This window comes from Vanellus vanellus (assembly GCF_965231255.1).
Source record: "Vanellus vanellus genome assembly, chromosome: 25".
In the NCBI taxonomy this organism is placed as follows: domain Eukaryota; kingdom Metazoa; phylum Chordata; class Aves; order Charadriiformes; family Charadriidae; genus Vanellus; species Vanellus vanellus.
In genome coordinates this window covers 3,148,710-3,171,722 of record NC_138930.1, presented here as the reverse complement: position 1 = coordinate 3,171,722, position 23,013 = coordinate 3,148,710, and the positions used below count along the sequence as shown (strand labels likewise).

General features: G+C 51.1%; 1 protein-coding gene across 3 annotated transcripts in view; it reads right to left on the bottom strand.

Annotated features, from left to right (window-relative positions):
- Positions 1–23,013, bottom strand: part of PTPRS (protein tyrosine phosphatase receptor type S) — a 164,723-nt gene that overhangs the window by 5,734 nt on the left and 135,976 nt on the right. For 2 of the 3 annotated variants that reach the window (XM_082495277.1, XM_082495278.1), the window contains exons 17-29: positions 22,702–22,955; positions 22,239–22,332; positions 21,795–22,010; positions 19,849–20,006; positions 16,880–16,992; positions 14,518–14,565; positions 10,253–10,350; positions 7,380–7,503; positions 4,270–4,445; positions 3,570–3,689; positions 3,286–3,440; positions 1,064–1,349; positions 423–601 (exon numbers count right to left, since the gene is read on the bottom strand). In XM_082495277.1, the coding sequence (XP_082351403.1) occupies positions 423–601; positions 1,064–1,349; positions 3,286–3,440; positions 3,570–3,689; positions 4,270–4,445; positions 7,380–7,503; positions 10,253–10,350; positions 14,518–14,565; positions 16,880–16,992; positions 19,849–20,006; positions 21,795–22,010; positions 22,239–22,332; positions 22,702–22,955 (2,021 nt within the window). The remainder of the gene's footprint in view (positions 1–422; positions 602–1,063; positions 1,350–3,285; positions 3,441–3,569; positions 3,690–4,269; positions 4,446–7,379; positions 7,504–10,252; positions 10,351–14,517; positions 14,566–16,879; positions 16,993–19,848; positions 20,007–21,794; positions 22,011–22,238; positions 22,333–22,701; positions 22,956–23,013) is intronic. The other variant, XM_082495279.1, reaches the window with a different exon arrangement.

Genomic DNA, 23,013 nt, shown 5'->3' with positions numbered 1-23,013 from the left:
GCTCCTCAGGCGCGAGCACATGGCATGGATTGCCCGTGGGAAGCCGTCAGAATTGCGACGTCCCCAAATCACAAAAGTAATAAAAAGGCTAATCTGTTTTTAGAAACCTCCCGAAGGCAAAATGCACCCCCTCACTGACACTCTGTGTTTAGGACCTGCAGCTGGAGAAGGGTTTGGTTTGCTTTAGGGGATAAGTAATTTTAAGACCACAGAGAATAGAGCTTATCAGAAGTCTGTATTTGAGTCCGTGTGGGTTGCTGGCCATCAGCAAGAGGGAATTTACCTCTAGTACTGCCCCACCGCGTGCAGGATAGGTAGGTGATGGGACAGAACAACAGACTTCCCCTGTTAAGACCTAATCCCTTCCTCAGGAACACACAGAAAACTCCCCGACAGCGGCAGGGCAGGAAGGCGCAGTTTACCTGTAGCCATCGATAAAGCTGGCGTTGATGTAGTCTGACCCTTCCACTCCTCTGATGGGCTGAAGGCAGACCCGCGTGGTCTCGTATGGCATGATGTTGACAAGGCGATTCTTGAATTTGTTGCATGGGAGGTTGGCGCTGATGAACCTGGAGGTGTGGGCTTTGGAGTTGGCGAGTCGCTGAGGGCAAAAGCAGAATCACAACCATTCGCTCAGCATTTTTTTTTTTGGCAAGTTAAGCCCACTTAACTTGCCCTCCATGTTCCACCCCATTGTTCTGCTTTGTGTGCCCTCCTTTGGGGTTTCTCTGGGTGGGAACAGCGTCTGAGACCTTTTCCCCAGCAGAACTTCCAAAGAAAAAAAAGAAAAAAGCTTAAAAACTCAATCTAAAGAGTGAGCAAATTCAATCTGGATTTGAAATGACCAGAGAAGCCTCCTGCAGCGCCAGGTAGTTCTCTCCCCTGGGAACTGCAGTAGCTTAAGTCAGAAAAGTAATTACTTCTCTAACATGAAACCAAAATGTTCCCATCAGCCGTATAAAGGCTCCCTGTCTGCGACACATGAGTGCCAGCAGAACAAATTCCTGTGAGGATACACAGCTTCCCCTGTGACTACTGTCCCCATTCAAGCATCTACCAGTACCTTGAACTCCAGCTCCATGCCTGTCACGTGCTCTCCGACTTCAATCTGCGCCAGTTTCTGGATGTAGGTGTAGAGATTCCGAGCTGGGACCTCTGTGTTGCCGCAAGCAACAGCCTCGAGCAAGGCGTCATGTATAAAGCTGTACTGGTCTTCTGTCTGTACCATGTAGTTGCGCTGTGACCTCATGAGGGTGACGTGCCCATAAATGTCCACCGTCTTCTCGTGTTTTATCCTCTCTAGCATGGCGTCGATCACAATGAAGCAGCCGGTCCGTCCAACGCCCGCACTGGAAAGAAAAAGGGAAAAAATGAAGTGATGGACTATTCTGCCACTGAAGGAAGATGTTCCAAAAGGCCGCCCACGCGGGAGGATGTTTCCGCTGCCACAAAGAGCAGTAAACACAGGGTAGAAACAGATGCACAAGGCAGAGAGTGAACAACAAACGCACTCAGGCACTGGGAAGGAACCAAAGCCTTGTGAACACAGCTAGCGATGAAGCGAGCAAAGGAAATCTTGGCAACCCAGCCCAATGCGTGGGGCCAGCCATTTCATTAATTTTGTTGTATTAAAGGAACTTGCCTAAGGGAACTGGTGCTGGTGAGTGTTACTGCCCACTCACCTCGCTGTGTTGCCCTTGACTGTGTTGGAGGGTTTGGGACAGTTGTACATCACGCAGAGGAGGACAGCGGTCACTGGTGCTCTGGTGCGCGAGCACAGTGCTGCACCACGACTGGTAAAGCCTCCCCCGGAACCTAAAAAGCTGTTTATCTGAGCCCCACCTGGGCCAGTGCTGCCACAACCCCTCATCTCCTGTGCCGGTCAGTGTACAGAAGGGCTCAGACCCAAAGAGTTTGCAACGTGCAGAGGTTTGCTTCCCGTCGCAGCTCAGTTTAGCAGAAACTTCCACAACCAAGTTTGGGCTTATGTCACCCGAGGACAGGACAGAAGATGAAAACGTGTCTCTGGTGACGTGCCTATTGCCCCTCCGTACTGATGTGCCCCGTTTCTCCTGCCTCGTCATCTGTGACATCCCCAGGACCAGAGCTCTCCTGGCACACACACACAATTATGACAATTCCAGGTAGGGGGCTCGAGGCTTGAACAAAAGGCCGGCGCAATCTAAGGGCTTAAAAAGCATGTTTAATCACTCAGATCTTTCAGCAGCTGCGAAACTACTGATGTTGTAATGAATAACACGCGTCACCTCTTTTCCTAAATGTTTTTGTGGATCGAGGTAACATCAAACCTGTGTGTAATGGCGTTTGTGAATCAGCAGGGCTCTGCGGGTCTATGCATTTGCTGCTGCTAATAAAGGGTTTCCTTTTACTATTCCAGTGCAGTCCCTTTTTTCATAGAGCCCCCTTGATCTCTGTTAATTAGACTGCCTCACACCTGAACCAAGCAGGTGACTGGAGCTTTGGCACAAATTTAGCAGCTGATCTGGGAGCTGGTTCCTGCACGTTGTGAGCTGACAGCTCTCTTTATTCATTTTCTGAGAGGTGCGCGATAATTGCCATCTGCAAGGTTAGTGATAAGTTGCCCACTTACAAAGACTGTTTAAATGGCATCCTCCAGGAGAGGCAGGATTAGCTTTCCCCAGCAGCCTCTAAAATTCAGATGTCTTTCCTCAGTGCCGAGGAACCTGCAGGCTCCTCCACTCCCTCCCGAGGAACACGCGGATTTATCTGAGTTGAGGCTGCAAGCGTTCCTCGTCGGGTTGTAAATTGAATTAGGGAACACTACCTGCCCATAGGGGCCTTCCGTTCGTCACTATCAGACCATTCTGCAGCACTCAAAAGACCCCTATTTCAGTCACTGTCAGCTCTCCCTTTGACAGCTGAGGCAGCTCTGCCTCCCAAACGCCCAATGCAGCACCACCGAGCAGCTTCCTAGGTGGCACTCCATCTTCCCCCTTTCCCGCTGCGACAAGAAACAACCCCTACACGCAGCACCAGACACCAGGACAGGTCCGGGCGCTTCCCATCGCTAACAAGATTTAAGTGATTTGGTGCAAACTAAACCACGCATCACATCAGGAAATTCCATGCTCAATGAAAACCCTGAGTATCCTCCTCAGACACTGGCTGGGATGTCACCGTACAGCACAGCTCTTCTCTGCTGGGTACTCGCTACGAGACTGTACGTGTCTCCCCAGTGCAAATCACCATCCTACTGAACGTCCGCCTCCCTCGCAGACCGAGTTCGGTGCAGGAAATCCGTACCTGCAGTGCACCACAATGGGACCAGCGTCAGGGGGGTTGCAGGTTTTCACCCGTCTCAGAAAAGCCAGGAAGGGGGTGGGGTACTCGGGTACCCCGTGGTCAGGCCATGCTGTGAACTGGAACTGGCGGACCTCCCGTTTCTCACTGGAGCCATTCTGCAAAGAGAAAAGAGCACCAAGAGTGACGGGAGGTACTGTCACACCGCCATACCTCGTCTGTGCTGTGGAAGGAGAGTGTGCCATAGCCCATCTCCAGGGAAGAAAGAGGAGCGGGAGAAAGCTTACCTTATGAAGGGAGAACGTTCGAACGCAGAATGTGGCCAATTCAATGGTATCGAGTAACGTCACTTGAATCATTCCATAGGTGTCTGTACCTCGGCCCGGCCAGTACTGGTCACACTTTATCTGGAAGACAGGAGGCATCGCAGATCGCTGGAGCAAGCCCTGTGCTGCAGGGGAAGCTCATTCCAGAGCTGCCCTGGTGTTGTCGCAGGTGAAGCTGGTGAGGTCCCAAAGGGGAGGGAAGGCGCAAGGAATGTCTTTCCAGAGCACGGGGATAGGGACAGACCCGGCATGAAAAGCTCCTACTGACTAAGCACAGGCTTTGATGCACCACATCAATCATGTAGACAATAGACTGGAATGATCCTGAAGATTAGAGGGAATGTACTGGGGCTTGTTAAACACGAGAACTGAATGTGAAACTTGCCACATGATTAACTCCGAGACAGACCTACAAAGCATGCAATGGAATCGAGTGTCCTCTTCTCCTGGAGTTGCAAAGGAGGCTGCAGCTTTCCAGGGTGAATGGTTTGTTTTTTTAAAAGCAATGAATCACTGAACTTTCAGGGTGCTGGCGAAGCAGGCCGAAATCCCCCACCGACAGAAACGTGGGCTGCGGATCAAAGGGATTTGCTGCTCCCCAACCCTCCCCTCCAGTCCCCCGGGATTATGACTAACTAGTCATCCCTCTCATGCATCTTACCCGTGATTTCTCCTCCAGCTTAGTCATCATAACAATAGTAGCTGAACGCTGCTCCCACACCATCCTCCAAAAGTCTCCGAAGGTCTCTGGCAGCGGCCCCTGCGTGGCAATGTAGGCATTCTGCTTCCGGTAGCCGTCAATGTAGTTGGCGTTGATGTAATCGCTGCCCACAATTCCTGTATTAAACCAGCAAAAGCAAGTTAGGGGATTGTGCAGGACTTGATATAGTTGGAAGCACGAGGAGATCTTTGCAGGAATGTTGTTAGAGATAATTCCCCTGCAAAAACCCCAGAGCCTTCATGGTTCGCTGGGTTAGAATCACAGCCGGGAGTAACAGGCTCTTCGCAAGCTCTTCCCAGCTGAAGCTCCTGCCTCGCAGGTCTGCACTGCAGGGAGACAAACAGCAGGTTGCCCAGAGAGGCTGTTGAGGCCCCATCCCTGGAGGTGTTCAAGGCCAGGCTGGACGTGGTCTTGGGCAACCTGGGCCGGTGGGAGGTGTCCCTGTCTATGGCAGGGGGGTTGGAACTCGATGATCTTCAAGGTCCTTTCCAATCTAAACCATTCTATGATTCTATGAAATAACTTCTTGCAAAAGGTATTAGAGACCAAACATCGAGCCTTGAAACCATGGTCTTCTTACTAGCGTTGCTAATAGGAGCAAGAGTCCTGGCCTGGGGCTCTTGCTTCGCTGGTCTCAAATAGGACAAACCCAAGTCCTTGTCCCAGAACGCCCAGAGCCTGCGCCGCAAACACACCTGGTCGATGCACCGCGCAGTCTATAGTCTAATCCCAGGCAGTCAGCTACAGCTGGACAAAGTAAAGAATAAAACCAGGCTTGATTCAGCCAGCAAAGGCTTTGAAATTACAGGCTTTGACTTGCTTTAAATTGTCCGCTGTCATTTTTACGAGTGGGTTTTTTTTCCATTCCATGAGTTACAGGCTATTGAGTTACAGCTGCTTGCCTGTGTCCCTGCTGGAGGGGTTTGATACGAATGGCAGGAGGTACTGCCAGCGCGAAGAGGGCGATTGGAACATGGCAGGAGCAAACTGCTCTGAAGTTAAAATGGACACTGGCAAGCACTGATGTTCAGGTTCAGCTTTAGAGAGCCTCCGAGATTGGCACGGAGGATGCGCGCTGTTTGGCGATCGGGCCCGTTCCTAATTACAGTTGAGCGGCTGGCAAGGTTGGCAGGTTTCTGCTAACCTATGATTAACTCGGTACAGAACGCTTAACTTGTGTCTCGAGGGGGAGCCCAGGGTGGGGAGCAGCACCAATATGAAATTGGGTTGCTAGTCCTCATCCTGCCGTAGCAATAGACATCGCTGCTTCTGTTGGCAAGGCGCAATCCACGCTGAATTGCCTGCCAGTCCTCAAGGGTACTTGGTAATTTCAGCTGCTGGTAGAAATGGCTTTTGATTAAATTTCTGGAGGGTTCCCTGCCCCCATTTCTTCCCCAACTGAAATTTCAGGAGGGAAGGCGGCTGTGCAGCAGCAGGAGGAACGTGATCAAGGCTGAGCTTCCGGAATTAATCTCTCCAGCCCTCTCGGGTCCCCTTTCTAATTTAAAATGGTGGCCATGAGCTCCTGCACTGTTTTGCTGTGTGACAGGCCCAGTTACAGAGAAGTCACGGAATTAAAGCCACTGCTTCTTCCTGACCAAGCAGACGGTGACAATCTGCAGCCTTGACAGATCCAGATTTAAAACAAAAAGCAAGCAACAAATAATTCCTCCCAACTCCTCTCATCTTCCTGCCCTCAGCATAAAATACAGCCTGGTAGGAAGGAACACATTGGCCAAGACATGTCAGAACCTCTCAGATGCTTGAAAACTAAACCTTGGTCTGTCATACGTGCACCATCGGGCAGGGTTAGACTGCTGCCTGCATCCAGCCCCGTGCCTCTGCTGTCCTCAGAGCCGACACCAGCCCAAAGTGTCCTTCATTTCTACACTTGCGCTCTTCTCTTGTCCCTTGAATGACAAGGCAACTTCTAAAAGACTTTGCTTTCTTGGCTCATACAGTATTAATCTCAGAAGAAAAAACAAGCCAGAACACAGTCATCTTCACAATGAGAAATGTTTAAAATCCTCTAATGGCAGACAAGACCAATCCAGATTTGAGCAGCTTTTTGGCAAATCACCGTGATCTGTTGTTACCTCAGGAACAGCCACTTCCCTGTGTCCCTCAGGGTTACCTCAGCGGAGGGAGATTATTCTAGCAATTCCCTTGTCACAAAGGCTTCTGAATTAACCTTTGCATTCACCAGGACATCCCATATCCTCTCTGCTCAGACGATCAGCTCTTGGCAACGCGAGACCGGCCTAAATGCTTTATTCGTACAGCACAGCCACACACAACCCGAGACAACCCAACTCCAATACTATCTCGGCAGCAGCAATCAGAGCAGGTGCCCTATTAAACTCCATCTCCTCTCCACCAAAAACCCCTCTTTCATCCCAGCGTGCACCAGAGCAACTCTGTCAAGAGCCACGAGTTGTGAAATTTAATGTAAATTTTCTGACTGCACCATCACTCGCACAAGAAGCTCAGGAAACAATTTATGACCTACCAGGCTAACACTAACCCTGCTTATTCTGAGCCTTTTAGGGGCCGGGACTGCAGCAGGAGCTGCACATCAAGTCATCTTTACGGCTGTACAACTCGGCAGCCACATCTTTGCTGCACTGCCGACACTCACATTTGTACAATTAGCCCTGTGCCTACTTCTCATTCATCCGCCGTACAGATACGCTCCACATTCACTGCCACCCACTGCCCTGTTCCCGCTCTCTCTGAAGCACTATGGGGTCTGAATTCTTCCCGTTAGTCAGAAACGTATCGAGCAGCGATCTCCAAGTAAAGGGAAGACAGTTTCTTGATAAACCAGCCCTTGAAATGAGAGACTGCAGCTCCAGGGAATATGTCAGTCACCAGAATTTAACAAATGCCTGGTTTACAGAGGTATCTCCCGCTTGCTAAACTCCCAGGGAGATATTAAGAGAAGAATATAAAAGGAGGGTAACAGGAAAGGGAGAAGAGCACGTGCAATACGTTTCCCTGCAGCAATCTCAGCCTCGCACTAACACGTGGGAGTAGTGATGCTACAGTACCTTCAATGGGCAGCAGGATGACGCGCGAATGGTCGTAGGCAATCACATTCGCATAGCGGTTTTTGGGTTTGTTCACTTCGAGGTTGGAGTGCTCCCAGGTGAACTGCTGGCCAGGGTCAATGGACTGGAGGAATCAAGGAGGAAAAAATGGAAGAGTCAGAGAGGAGAAAAGCAGCAAATCAAGCTCTGAACACCTTGTTCCATGTGGGACAGATCGCGGCTCTGAAGATCTAGCTGAGGAACGCGGTATTCACCATTTGCTTCTCTCAAGAACCGATCTTTGCTGGGGAAAAGCCTCAGCCCGGCAGCACAAGGTGCTCACGTCCCACCTCCCTTGGCCACAAGCACACCCAGAGCGGTACCTGAGATAACTCCCCCTCTGGCATGATGCAGTGCAACCTGGTGGCAAAAGCATCAGTGCAATTTCAGGCTGCAATACAGAGGCCTTGGATCATACTTCTGCCGAGGCTGCGCGGGATTAGTTACAGCCTGCGTTACCGACACTGACAAACGGCCGGTGACTGGGAGAGAACAGGAACAATCACATCAGGATGTATTTATGAAGTGATGAAGAGGCTAAACCTGCACGTGGTTCAGCTAAACAATGATTAAGAGGGCATAAATATACCAGTGTCTTGGCGAGTGCCAATACCTGCGCAGAAGGTATTTAAGCTAGGCACAAGGTTTATAACCAGGTGTGCAAGTGGGATATGAAACATCAGGGAAAACCCTCGCTGTCACGGGCAGCGGGAGGGGACTGAGCTGCTCCACCAAGAGCAGAGACAACACTACTTGGGACCACAAAGACTCAGTGCCAAAGGTCTCCCAGGCGCGAAGCAGGGAGAAAGCGCGATGGGAGCCCGGCAGGGGCAAGCACCCGCCTGCTCAGCGGGGTGGGATGAGTGCGTCTCCCCGGACAGAGGAGGGGAAAGGACCCTGGCCCGAAGCAACTGAGTCAACATGGCTTTTTCCTAGAAGGGATGAAGCAGTAAACAACAAAATGCACTGGAGAAAAAAAATCCTCTCTGCCTGTCCTGGTGATTTATGCCAGGTTTGCTGGTTGTTTTTTTTTTTTTTTTTCCTGAAGTCCAGCTGTCCCAGATATGGAAATTAGGTTAATTACGTTTACCTCTAAATCCTCAGCCAGAGAATTAAATAAAACAAGGGCTTAATTCCTTCATCATTTCGCAGAACCCTAGGGGTTTGCCTCAATTGGAGGCTTGGCAGGAGCGTGCCGAGTTGCGTTTCTTGCCGTTCGCTCTCCCTCTCCCTGCCTGCCGCCCCGGGCTGGTGAGGATGGGGCCCTGCGCACGCCTGCCTGGGTTCATCCCTTCGAGCTGGCAGAGGTCGGTCCTTGCCAGGCACCCACTCCCGCTGCCCTTGCCGAGCCCAGAGCTCCCCGGGCACAGCTCCGCTCGGGTGGTGGTGACAACACCGGTACAAAAACCACCGACACAAACGTCCTCTTGCACTCTCGCTGCGGAGCGTTTCTAACTAATGGGTATTTATACTGTTGTAATGTGTCTGTTTGCTCTCTATCCCTCTAATCTCGCCTCGCATTCATTTCATTAGCGATGTTTGTTTAGCTCTGGCTCTCCCACTAGAGGAGGTTGTGCTGGAACGAAGCCAGGGCACTTGGGATATTGCATTATGCAAATCAGTCTTTGAAATCTGGATTGAGCATATTAACAGGCTGCTGCTCCCCCCGCGCCCCAATGTGGGGTGAAAGACCCCAGCAGAGCAAATGTGCCTTCTCCACCGCACAACCTCCCCTCCGTGGATGCGGAGCTGCGAGGACAGAGCGGCTTCACGCATGCCGATGTCTGCAAGCCAGACCGGGGAGAAAGCATCCCAGAACCAGTCCTTTGTTCAGAAAATATCCCCTCACTCTCTGCCTGCAAACAGAACTCGGCAGTCTAGACTAGTTATTAGTCTAAAAATATCAGGGCGTTTTATGTCTTTGAACAACAACAGAAAAAATTCAGTCCTCTGTTCCATGTGCAATGAAAGCAACTCGCATACCGATGGTCCCGGCAGCAGCGGGCATTCGCACTGGGATTTAACCAGTGCTGATGCAGCCGCAATACTGCGAGCAGACAGGAGCAGGTTTGTGCAAGCGCACCGCTCTTCCCCGTCTGGTGACGAGGATGCCACGCTACGCATCGGCAGCGGGAACGTGGGGGCTATGATGCTCTTCGCCTACCCCCTCAGCCTGCCTTGGGACCGGCCCGACCCGTCAGCCCCGGCAAGGTGGGAATTTTACAGTCTGGGATCATCATTTGAAATGCAAGTCCAGCAGCCACAGCCAGTCCCCTGCAGGAGCCCATCTGAGTAACCAAACGTTAGCAGGAAGGAGAAAAAAAGAGCACAAAACCCCCAGACAAGACAAGGAAGGTACAAATCATCCTGTCTTCTCAGCTTTAGCCCCGTGGCTGCTGACCAAGTCAGCTGTGGAGGACTCAACCGTTCATCTCGCTAACTACAGCTATCCAAAACTGGGTATCGCGTTCCTTGGCTTGGTCCTCTCCACGTTCAGCAGCAAGACACAGGCACCCCCACGGACACCCCCAACCCATCTCACTGGCCGTCATCTTCCAGAAATGCATCCCCCTTCGTGAAGGGAGCTCAGACGCTGCCCCAGATGCCCACCCTTTGGAAGGGACGGCTCGCAGAGCCTCTTTCTTTTTTATGATCTGGAATTGAATCTAGCAAAGCACTGAGCAAGTACTTAATTTTCCATACATAAATAGCTTTTTTATTTCAACTAACTAGCTCCTTAAAATGAAGCTATGTTTGTCTGGATGAGGGCCTGTCTGAATTTCCTAATTCCCTGGCTCTGGAAAACCATGCACAGCACTCGCTCTCGCTCATACCTCGTACTCTTGGGACAATTTCAGGTTATCATTAGCTTTGAGATGCTCTGTGTGTTCAGCCAGCTCGGAAACGGGGATTGGTGGGTGGCTGAGCATACCTAAAAGACAAGACAGCAGGAAAAGAATCTCATTTAATAATAACTAAAATTCACAACTGTTGCACATTTTATAAGAAAGAAGAAACAAGAAAAGAAAAAAATTACAATGTAAGATCTGCAATGAAAGTAGGGAGGTTAGAAGAGAAGAATTCAGGGCTCGAAATTGTGTCCTTGGAAGTAAAAAAAAAAAAAATCAAGGAAATAAAAAAAAAAGGTAAAATGAGAGTGTTCCCATGATGGCCCCATTTTCAATGTGTAAATCAGAGCAAAACAAAAAGGAAAATCCGAAGAGCAGATGCGTGTTAGCGATTCCAATAGTGGACTTAAAATGAGCAAACGCTGCCAGAGGAACCTACGCAGCAAATGTTACAGCACCCGCAATGATCATAAACAAACTCCAACACAAAAGAAGGGAAGGGGCAGGGATCCAGCCGACCATGGGGATGTGGGGCAGGGGAAGGGAATGCAGATGGGGGGAAAAGCAGGGGAGGCTTTTCAGGAATTGTCCTTGGCACAACATTGGCTCGGTAAGCTTCTGGTGAGCTCATGGATGCAGCGGTCTGACCTTTGCCGCTCCGAGAGTGCCACCAGGTACGGAAATGTCAAGCACTGGCTCCTCTTCCCGCTCATGGCCGGGGGAGGATGTCCTTCCTACATGATGCCCCCCTGGAGGATGCCCTGTCCTCGCCCTCCCTTTCCCACCTGCGGGGCAGGCTGTACTGACCCGTCGCAGTCTCTGCTGGGGCGGTCGCTACCTTTTGTGCCGGAGGGGCAAAAGACCCTCTTGCCCCTTCTCAGTCTGGGGGATGGGAAACAATTTGCTGGGGAGAGCGATGCCTCGTGACTCCGCTTTACCTGCTGCCCTTGCAATTCTCACCCACACTTAGTTGTGTTCGTATTGAGGCAGACAGAACTGCCATGGAACAAGACTCCATCTTCTCTGAGATGTGCTGGCAGTGGGAGGGCCACGCTGCATCACACTGGTCACTGAAGGCACATCTCAGCCACGAATGGCGCTGAGCAGCGAAGGCAGACTCAGTTTTCAGTCTGAAGTGCAATCTGCACATTCTGCTCCAAGAGGGGCAGCTGGAGCTCTGGGAAGAGCAGGGATCCTTCCCGTCCTACCATCTCAAATAGCTACGCTACAAACCAGGGTGGAAAAGCGCTCCGTGCTTTGCTCATCTGCATTGGATTATGTTTTTCCAAAGGCTTCCCATGCTGTCTGCTAGCCGATCCCGCTGCCAATGACAGCGGACAGGCAAGGACAGCAGCATGCCGAGAAGCCCCGGGCAGTGCCCCCAGTGAGAAGGACAGGAGTGGAGAAGAGATGGAAGCCAGGGAGAATTTCGAGCCCCGTGGGTGTTGGTGTGTGACAAAGCAGCGGCGGTGGCAGCAGCATGGTCAGATACTCTGAAAACTCAGCACACAGATGGCAAAGCAAGCATGACATCCTCAGTTTTACAGTGACTTCTGGAGAGATGCTGCCTCCCCCAGGCCTGGGGACAGGACGAGTCAGCCAGGGAGCGGGGATTTGAGCCACCACTCCAGCAGGTTTCTCCTAAGCTAACTAGACATCTATTTTCAGCACAAGGAAGTCTGGCTGAAAATAGAAGGAGAGGGGGAGTAGACCAAAAAAGCCCACAAAAATAACCTTAAAGTATTCTGGAGGCTGCACTGGCTCCATTCTTGTCCGTGGAGCATCAGGGCAGAAAGCCTCTCCCGGCTCAGGGAGGAAAAGCTGCTAGTTAGTCTCTTGCCGTCCTGTAGCCCATTGTACCTGGAGCAGGATTTCTCCTTTGCTTCCCACCCTGTACTGGAAGGTGGCTGCCGTACACCCCAGTACCGCAGCAACGGGTGCAGACTGGGGGTATTGGGATGAACTGGTCCTCTCTCTGCCCGCGTGGGACGGGAAGGCCACACTGGCTGAGACGCCAGAGATCAGAAGCCAAACCAAGTTAATTTTATAAACACTCTTCTCAGTGTCTGTCCTTCTGCCTCTGGAAGTAAGGGCTGGAGAGGGTAGCAAACACACCTTCAGCTGTAGCATTAGAGCAAAGCCAAAACCTACTCAGAACAACTTCTGGCAACTCAATAAACCATCTCCAGCTCTGCGCGGGTCACCCCCTCACTGACTTCTTCCCCCCGGGCCGGGAGGCAGCCGGGCAGCTCTGTGCCCGGCCACAACACCCGACTCCGCTGCAAAAAGCTAGAGATTATTTGCTGAAGCATGCTTAGAAACACAGTGCCATAAATGAAATCCCAAATGATGAACACACAGGTTAAAAGGAAAAAAAGCCACCAACCCCCACAGTCAGAAAACCTAGTAATAATGAGCAAGCAAGAAAAACCCAGATTCTCTTTGGCTTAGAAGTCACGGAGCAATACGTGTCATTCCCTCTGAGCAAGTGGGGTGCATGGGAAAGGGTCACTGTGCCAATCTGGAACAAGAAGTCACGTTCCCCTTGAAGGCATTTCACAAGTTGCCTTCATAAAAGCTCCAGGAAAAATCCTCAGTGTGACCGACTCCTAAAAACCAGCTCTGTCTCTCTGCCCCCACCTCCACGCTGCTGCAAACAGACACTGGCCGAGAGCACATGGGAACTTGCCTTGTTTTGCTGCTGTTAAAGACAGCAAAGTCCTTGTCGGATCAATTTCTAGGGCTCTTTATAATAAAAGAAGACCGGAAACCTCTGCAGCGATAAACACTTTCCTGGTCAAAATGCCAAGTGCATCGGGGTTCCCATTAAGATCCAGGAGGAGTCTGACATTAAACAAGCCAGGAGCGGTACTTCCCAGTGGTACCAGCCGGCACTGCTGTGTCAGCTTCTCTTTTGCCTGTTTTAATTCAATAACTCTTATTTAGACGTGAAGGGGAATGGCGGGCAGGTTCTGCTGCTCTGCGGCCTCCCGGCTACCTGCGGGGCTGCCACCCAGGGAGACCTCCCGCAGCGGCGAGGGTGGCAGAGGGAGCGCTGCCACGGGCTGAACCTCAGCCCAGGCTTGAAACCGCCCCCAAACCCGCTCTGTGACAGTAAGGGGGCCGAGGGGAGGCAGCAGGTGGACCGGGACGGTATTGACAGGAATATTCAATACCAAAGAGACCAATATTTGGATTAAACTATTCAGAAAAACATCCCAGCCCTCACATCTCCGAGCACGAGCAGCATCTGTGATTCTTCACATTTGTCAGCTAAAACCTCACATCTACTTCCCTGCCCAGCACAAAAAAAAAAACAAACCCAAAAGTGAAACCCACCCAGCCAAGCTGGGATCTTGGCTTCTAACGGGGACGAAGCCTTTCAGAGCCAGTCTCATCTAACGTTTCAATCACTTGAATCTCTCTAATCTTATCACAAAAGACTTGATTCTCTGTGCACCAGCCAACTCGCCAGAAACGTCACCCTAACATCTGCTACATGGGCCAGAGCCCATTTATCCTTGCAAAGTCACCGCGGCTGGATGGCACTCTGCGTGAAACCCGGGGGGTGTGGAGGACCGTGGAGAGGCCTCGCGTCTTTGTGCTCCTGGAACAAGTCGATGCCAAGGAGCGGGCACCTGCCACCGATGGGAAACGGCCCTTTTCCTCATCTGACATGAAAAGGTGCCTGCGCGGCTCTCTCCAAAGAGCGGGGGGATCGTCAGCTGCAGCTCCAGTTTTCTCTTTCACCACGTTACGAAGCAACGAACACAAAAACACAGGCACGCACACACGCAACACACACACACTGGGGCACAAAAGATCGCTTTCCGCCCGTGAGTAAGTACGAGGGACATTTAGCCAAGCTTCAGAAATGAAACATCTTCGACAACGGGGAGAAAAGGAAGCCTTGAAAGCCAGGTCTTCCTCCTGAGACAGCAAAAGAGACACAGAAGGACAGACAGTGTCCCACGCTGCTACCAGGGGCTCTATGCTGCTGCCGCCCTCGTGGTGCAAAAGGCCTGGTATTTGATACTGTAAAACTGGAAGCGCAGTTCAGACAAACGGATGGCACAGAAAAGGGATGAGATGGGCAAACACTGCAGGAATACAGAGAATTCAGAAAAAAAATGAAACCAAAACCAGGAACAAAACAGAATTGGAAAGGAAAGGGACAGAAGAGAAAAAAAAATAATAATGGGGGGGGGGTAAAATGAAACCAACAGGAACAAAAACACACAGGAACTAACTTTCAAAGTCAAACTCAGGGTCACTGAGAGGGCTGCTCAGACCAGAATCTGCAGAAAACAGTAAAAAATAAATAAATAAAATATACACTTTTTTAAAAAATTTCATGCTAATAAAAAAAACCAAAAACCAACATAAATCTGAAGAGGAAAAGAAAGTTATTTCTTGTGCTGATCAGGCTAGGACAGGATCTCTGATGTGCTATGCTTTCCCCTCCCCAGCTGCACAGATGCTCACGCACACTCCCATTCCCGCCTCCCCCCTCTGTTCTGCCGCTGGGGACAGGAACCGGACTCTCTGCCCGCTGGACCCGGGGTCATCTGCCTGGGGAAGGGCCTACAGACCCTCTTCTAAACCACAGCATATTTAATTCAGACAGCACCTATGGAGTCTGCCCCTGCAAACTGCACCACAATCTCTCCATCACCACCGACACACTTCAAGCTCCGATTTTCCACCCATTTCCATTTTCACCCAACTGTTTACAAAATTCTGTGGGAGGCAGGTGACCAACTCTCCAAAATCCTTTAAAACCTTTTACCGCTTTACAAACTATATAGCAGAATAAACTCGCTGGGGTAAACTCTCGGCTAGATAAACTTATAAAGAAAAGGCGGCAGCATCTTTCTAAAGGTAGACCGGACAAAGCCGGGCAGTCTTTTGAGATCTGCAGACCTCCGCCTAGCAGAGCCTTAACGGCAGGTCTGCATGTCTTGGCTACCTTTGACAGCCTCTTAGAGAATTCAGAGGTACGGCATGACCGGAACAGCAGGGCCAATGGAAGATGGACTCACTCATCTATCCATCACATCAGCTGAAGCTGGGAGGTGCCCAGAGCTGACTGCTATCCCAGGGGGACAGGGAGAAATACCCAGTAAGGGAAAGTCATGAAACAGCACTCCCAGCTGCTCCTCAGCACCCAGGGCAAGCTGGACGTGCATCTCAGCCCAGGTTTCACATGGGGGAGTGCAGCTCGTTCTCTTGGGTCTCACACGACCACCCGGAGCACCCAGAAGCCAACCTGAGCACTCCCAAAGGGAGCTCCTGTTTGCACCCAGTATACAACACTGAGCCCAGACAAATGCAAACCGCTGCCGAGCTGCAGCTGGGGACACTTGAAAGATCCCACACACCTTCAGACTCTCCTGCAAGAGCACCACTAAGTAAGAACTGATTTAGGGACGTCACTGCTGCTGAACTGCCCCTGCATGCTGGATTGAACTTGCTTCCAACCCTCAGCTGAGACTCGATCGTTCCTAAGCCTGGGCTGATACCAGTGAGTTGTTCCTAACTCTTTTTGATGTGAAACCCTCTGCTCAGTGCTCCCTCTGTGCCTCCCCCCCAGAGATCCCTGTCCTCTGGGTTCCTAATGACTTGCCAACCTCACCCTAAGAAAACTCAGACAACGCTAAGGACAGGACTGGGACGGGAAGGGGAAACAGGAGCTGCAGAAACATTACTAACAAGCACAAAACAGCAAAAAAATACAAACAAACTGAAAAAAAAACAAGCCAGTCCCCAAAAAGCACAATAAATTCCCTTCCAAATCCTCAAGCACCAGGACCTCAGAGGCAGAGCGGTGTACCAGCGCGCAGGCGTGTGTCTGTCTGCATGGGGACATGCCCGTGCCGGGCCGTGTCAGTGGTGGCTTGCAGAGGTGTCATGCAGGCGGCTAAGACACGCATGCACATGGGGACACACGTGTACAGAAAGGAGGGTGCATGGAGCCTCTCTGTCCGGGGAGTTAAGTGCCGTTACACGTTGGCTCAGTGGCTGTTTGCAGTGATGGCGTCTGCACTTAGCGAGGAGACGCTGCCTCGTCTGCGCGAAGCAACCAGCTGCCCTTCCCTCTCCGCACAAGCCACGGGGCAGCCCTGGCTCCTGACAGGGGTGTTTCGGCACGTATGCAGAAAGTGCCAGTTAAAGATGTGGCTGGAGCAGTGCGTGCTGGGCAGCCCGCCACGCTTCATCTCCACCACCCCCGGGGATCTCCCAGTGCGAGGCACGGCGCTGCGCAGCGGCATCGGTGGTCTGGCAAGCTTGGCGCGGCCACGGCGCTTGCAGCTGCGTACTTAGCCCAGAATGCACCAATTTAGCTGAGTACCCAGGAAAGCCCTTCTTCCTGCCTTGCTGGTGCCGGCTACAGCCCGCACAAGGTCCTTGAGGTCTCCCAGCAAAGGTTTATTTCGGCAGTCTCGCTTAGCGCAGACAAGGCTCGAGGTTCCTTGGCTGCATCCTAGGTTAGCGCTGGGTCTCAAAGGCGGCACTGCAGCGGCCTTCACGCAGGCAGGAAGGGGCTGAGGAAAGGGCAGTCGCTTCCGCTCCTGCCTTCCCGGTGAGAAAGGCTGGTTTGCAGCCGGTTACCTGGCGTCTGGAAGTTGATGCGCCTCATTTCCACGGGGTCCTTAGGGTGGTGAGGGGTGATTTCAGCATTGTTGAGGAGGCATTTTGTCCGTGGCTCTGAATCTTTCCGTTTGCTTTTTTTTTTTTAAAAAAAAAAAAAAAAAAAAAAAAAAAGAAACAAAAAAAACAAAAAGACAAAGCATCTTAGCTTATGGGCCTTTCAGTCTTTTCAGCTACTCAGGCCGTGTTCAGACCTGTGTACAGCTCCCACCGAAATCACAGCCAGACGCAGCCAAGGATGTCAGTTACACAAAACGCATCAGAAAAGGGATGGGGTTTGGAAGATTTTGTCAGTGCTGTTATTTGATGGGTTTACAACGGCCCAGCAGCCCCTCAGCAGCTTTCAGACAAGTCTGGAAGTTCCCCCTTCTCACAGCAGCAGTACAGACAGGCAGCAAGGAGCAGCTGAGGTGCTGGGAGCTCCCACCTCAGCCTCCCTGCACGGACAAGCCGCCACTGAACTCTGCAGAGCTCTGCAAGCAAAAGCCTTCCAATTCCGGCCAAGCCATTTTCAGCCCGAAAGAACCAGAGCCAACACAATCATTTGGAAAAGTACAGAATCTCCTGGCCGTGACCTTGGACATAAAGTACTGATATTGCTCTGTTGGCTTGTTTAGGAGCTCTTGGTGCCTGGCTGCAGACAGAGAAGTCAGAGCAGTGGTTTTCGACCTTTTTTGATCTGCAGAACTCTAAAAATCTGGGTTCAAAAAGCAGCGTACACTCATCCTCTCCCATCACAGCTGTGCCTGCTGAGATCTGTCTCACCTCCTTGCCAGAACCTGAAGCCCGCTCCAACCTGCCAGCTGAGTTGCACATGTAAGTGCTTCCTAATATATTTTGTTCAAAATGGGTTAGGTTAGCTGAGGCAGTTGAAAAGTCTTTGCTGACCCGGCTCATTCTCCTTGAAGAGAATTTGGAAGCAAAGCCCAGTGCTGATCTGAAGATGCGATAACCTCTGGCAAGGGAACAGTGACAAGCTGCTGGGAGCAGAACTTCTCCAGCGGGCAGAGAACGCGCACCCACACCCTGAGGCTTGCAAATACTGTCCTGGCCCTTCCAGCAAGATGGCTGCAGAGCCCCTCGCCTCTCCCGCTTGGGTTGCACAGAAGCCTCCAGTAATATGCCTGCAGCAATAATGGCAATTACTTAGGCAGAGAGGAGGTTATTCAGTACATTTTTAGCTGTCTCTTAATGTCATTAATAGCTAGAAGAAGTGGCATGAGCCCTGCCAGCACTGCATGGGGCAGCATTTTGGAATTACACCACTTTGCAGTTTGGGAGTAGTTTATTTTTGCCGCAGTACCAGAATGGCCGTTAATAGTTTGTTGGCTAAACCCATCAGTTACTTCCAGTGAAAGCTCTTCCAGCCTTGGAAATGGTTTGAAATAAGTCTCATTTTTGCAGTCATAAACGAACTCTGTTAGAAGTCCCTGGCTGATGGGGCAAGAATAGCTTTTGCAACACGGCAAGGACAGCTCAGCTGGTGAGATTCTGCTTCCAGTGTGCCAGCGGCTCAGGGACAGCCTGTATGGAGCAGTCAGACATGGAGAAAACCTGCCTTCACCTCTGACTGCAACACAAATGGGTGTTTCTCTGCTCCATTAACCCAACATTTTATGAGCCGTTTACTGTCACTGCTGCTCAGCTTGAGAAAGGGCCATTATATTTAGGAATGGACAAGGGGGAGAAAGCTGGGCTTTCTCTGCTTTTTTTGCCCTGATTCAAACATGGTCCCATGCTAGCCTGACACAGAGTGTCTGTTAGAACAGATCTAATGGTAGGAACTCTACCACCAAAGCCCCATCACCACAAACAGTAAGCACTGCCTAACGCACAGCCAGCCCAGCAAGAAAGAACCTAAGTAAATGGCAAATCTGGTGCTCTTACCTGTCTGGCTTGCTGTCCAGGAAAGCGGTAAATGGAGAGAAGACAAGACAAATGTTCAGGTTAGAAAGGACTTGCAGAGGAAGGGGGAAGCATTTGCTCAGCTCTAACCCTGGTAACACAGGTGGAAGATGGGACCAGCAAAGATCAGTGCTAATGAACACCAACAAGGACCACCTGAGTCCCTGACCCCAAAGCACGTGTGTGTGCAGCAGCTTCACACGTGCTGGGATGCAAAAGGCACACCCATGTGTATACACAAACACACCTGTGCAGATAAAAGATAGAGCAGGGTTAAGAAAGCTCTCTCCATCCTGTGTACTAGATGTCCCAGCTAAGGACACCCCTGTGTTGGCCATAGCAGCCATCCTGCCCCTTTTCTTGATCTGTTTTGCTCAGCATCTGCTTCTCTCCTGTCCTCTTTCACTGCACAGTGTGGCCTGTGTGTGCCCAAGGGGGCCCTCGCTCCCACACACGCACCGTGAGCTGCTGGGAAAGCCAAGGAGAAGGGAGACATTTCCAGGGGTTGTTCCCTCCTCTCTCCTGCAGACTCACAGTACTGCTGCTGCTCTTGTCTCCCAACTCCAGCTGAAATCCAGTCTGGGAACAATGGAGGTCTCTGCTGATCGGCAGCACAAAGGTGCTTTCTCTGCATCACCCCCACTGCGCGCACACACACAGAGAACAGGAAGGTGAACTCTGGCTGTGGCTGTGAGCAGCTCTTCTGGAGGTGACAGACTAGACACCGGACAAATTCACTCCACATATGCCACAACAGAGTGTCTACAGGCAAGGACAGCTTTACTGCGAGTGCCATGGGGTAGACTCTGAAGCAGCAAGTCCCTGCAACCCACTGCTAATCTCTCCTGTGCCAGTCACACAGTCACACCCTTCCATTAGAGCGTTTGTGCCTCAGGGCTCCTCTCTCTGGTGCGGGTGGAAGGATTTGCCCTCAGCTGACAACCACAGGACCAAGAAGGAAATTCCCTTTAGGGGTTTGGGGACATTCAGAATGGCCACAGCTCTGGGCAAGAAGCATCTCTTACTTTTTGTAGAGTAGAATGGCAATAACAATGCAGATGATGAACACCACGGCCAGGACGGGCCCGATGACCCAGATCAGCCCTTCCTCTCCATCAATGATCGGCTGTGGATCGGGGTTGTCCAGCTGGATGGGGTCGGAGAAAGGACTAGCAGCAAAAGTCTGTAAGACATGAAAAGTTGTGGAACAGAGTTCAGGGACTAAAAACAATGGGCAAACACACAGTATTCCACAAGAGAAATTGCTAGAGAGGATGTGAGCTCTCTGGAGCACATTCCAAATAACAACAGAGAAAAAGCCCTCTTCCATCTACAGAAAAAGCTCGTCTGTGAGCACCCATGTGACAGGTATCTTCCTCCTCCAGCACTCCAGGCAAGACAGACCATTGCAAGATCACCTTCACATGAAACTGGTGACTGCCTTGTGCCTATGGCTCACCTAATCTTATAGGAATGCGCTTTTAGAAAACCAGTTGTTTCTGCCTCTGCTCCACCACATCCCTGAGCCCCCTCCACTGCCACAAACACTTTCTCCAAGCTTTCATGTAACCATCTGGATTTTGACAGTCAGATGGGATTACGGAGAAAGAGGGAAGGGATTAAAACAAGAATCAACGCTTAGAAACAGCGTGGTCTGGTGACTGAAAACCCCCCACCCTTAGAATTAAATATAAATTAATAAAATGCAATATATCTCCTCTGGTCCCTCTGCTGTGAGCTGTGCTCTTGAGGAGCATCAGAAGCACACTGATACTCATCAGAGTCCTAATTAATGGGCACCGCCTGCTTGTTCTCATGAGTGCTACAGTCTCCCCACCCTAGGAAGGCTGCGTTCCCGTCTTGCACAGCAACTACAGAAACTAGGATGTACAGAGGACAACTGGCATGCCCTGGTTTGAGGGAAAAGTCTGGGACAGGACAAGAACGGGAGATTTGGGCTCTGGGTCCTTGAACTCTATCAGCTCTCAGCAAGACTGAAACGCTGCTACGTACTCGGGAGCTGCTGTGAACCCAGGGCGTTGTGAGCGAGTACGCAGTACTACTTCTAAAGCAGAAATTACCACAAGCTGCAGTAATCCGATTGAGAAACCCATTCAGAAGCGTGTCAGCCTAATCCTTTAATATCAAATAGACAACTAAATATTTATTTGATAAAAAAAAACAACAACTCTGAAAACCCTTAATTTCAAATAGCTCCCTGCTACAACTCCATAGGGGGATTTAAAAACAACAAAGTATTAGACTGCTTCCTATTGCGCATGAGGGAGGAGGCAGGTAAATATTACAACAGTTGTTTTCATAAAGCCGAACACAGCACCACTGAAATCAGCAGAGGTGCTGAAGTGGTATAAAGAGCAGAGAGCACACGTAGTTTTCCATAAAAAAAATGCTCCTCTTTGTGCTTAGCCAGGAACTTAGTAATGTCCAGGGCGTATGACATGCTGCTCTCAAAGCAGGCTGTCTAGGGTCAGGGCTCTAAGGAATACAAGGACAGCCTTTACAAGAAATTACTCTTTGTAAAGGGGTTTGACCTAGGGAATCTCTGAAATCGAGTGTAGTCCTGAGCGGATAATTCAGTACTCCCCATTCTGGACTCAAATCTGGAGCCACAAGTGTAGCAAGTCCTGCCCATGAAGCCTGGCAAAATGCAGCAGCAGCGCACAAGACACTTGCGTCATTACCCAGTTTGCTTGGAAGAGCACGTTTGCTGCATGCGGACGCAAGCGCAAACAGCTCCAACAGCCACATGCAAAAGCTCCACAGCTGGACTGGAAGGTCTTTACAAAGGAAAAACCTCAAGCTCTGGCATCTGGTGGGAGAGAGTTACGGAGAATGCCAGGAGGGCACCAGGGCTTCTGGCAGCTCACGAGGGAGCAGCTGCTGTCTCTGGTCGACAGGACAGAGGGGCACAAGCATCTGAAGAGGGCAAGAGAAAGCAGGCAGCACTTACGGCCTCGGGTTCCTGGAGCACAGCCAGGATGAAGATGACATATTTCTGCCCTGGCTCCAGGGCTCTGTTCTCGAAGTTGTCGTAGTGCTTCATGTCCCCCAGGATGAAGTGGGAGGGGAGGGAGCGAAACCGGGCAGCAATGTAGGGCTTGGGGAAGTCCAGTTGTCGGGAATGACGCAGACTTCGGCGTCGGAGCCTGGCAATGTCCTGAACGAGCTGGAAGAAGCAAAGGAACACTCTGAGCCCTGATGCCTTTAGCACCATCAAGGGAGCAGGAAGGAAGGAGAACCAAACCACGCTACTCAGACTGGCCTCATCTTAGCTACTCGGAACATGGAGCACAGATACCCAAAACCACCCTTCCCAGGCTCTCAGGTCACCACCCCATCCATTACAGCTGTTTGCTCTCTCCCTACAGTTGGCTTTAATTTCACTCACACTCACCTCCTCCAGGTCCATCTCCTCAGGGCTGCCCAAGGGGTTGAGGAACTGTCCTCCCCGGGACTTCCTTAGAGGCACCACCACAATGTAGTAAGCCCTAAGAGTGGGAATAATCAGAAGAAATGGGAGGAATTAACCTCATTCTACGAGCCACAGAAGAGAGCGCACACACTGCTGTGGAAGGTTAGGTTCGCCCAACCAGCCCCACTGACCCAACCCAGCAAACCCCTTATTTTTAATTTCGCACAGTTGCTGCTGCTCCTGGAACGAGCCTGGATTCAGTGGCAGCTCCGTATGACACGTCTCCTTTTTTACTCCCTTTGCATTTCTTCGCCATCCCCTGTTAGCTCTGGGAAGTGGCTCCAAAATATAACCTTGCGGGTCTGTACTGTGGAGTGCAGCCATCGGGGCTGACCCCCAAAACCTCAACTGAGCACCCCACATCTGCAGTTTAACAGAAACATACTGGACAGGCACAGAGCTCTTCACGTCTGGGAGAATCACCACCACGTTGCCATCAGCATCAGGCTTATGGGTCACCTCCGGCTTCTTCGATAACATGTCAGCAGCGGTCCAGGCAGCGACGTTCTGCTGCAAGCCCCCCATGCTATTACCCCGGTTCATCAGAACAAAGTTGTAGAACGTGCGGGGCTTCAGGTTGGTGATGAGTTTCTTGGTGGTGCGGCCATCCACATCGACGTTCAGCCCATTGTACTGGATCTGTGGGAGGCGAAGAGGCAGCAAAGTTGTACCAGGAGCAAGGGTGATACTGCCCAAG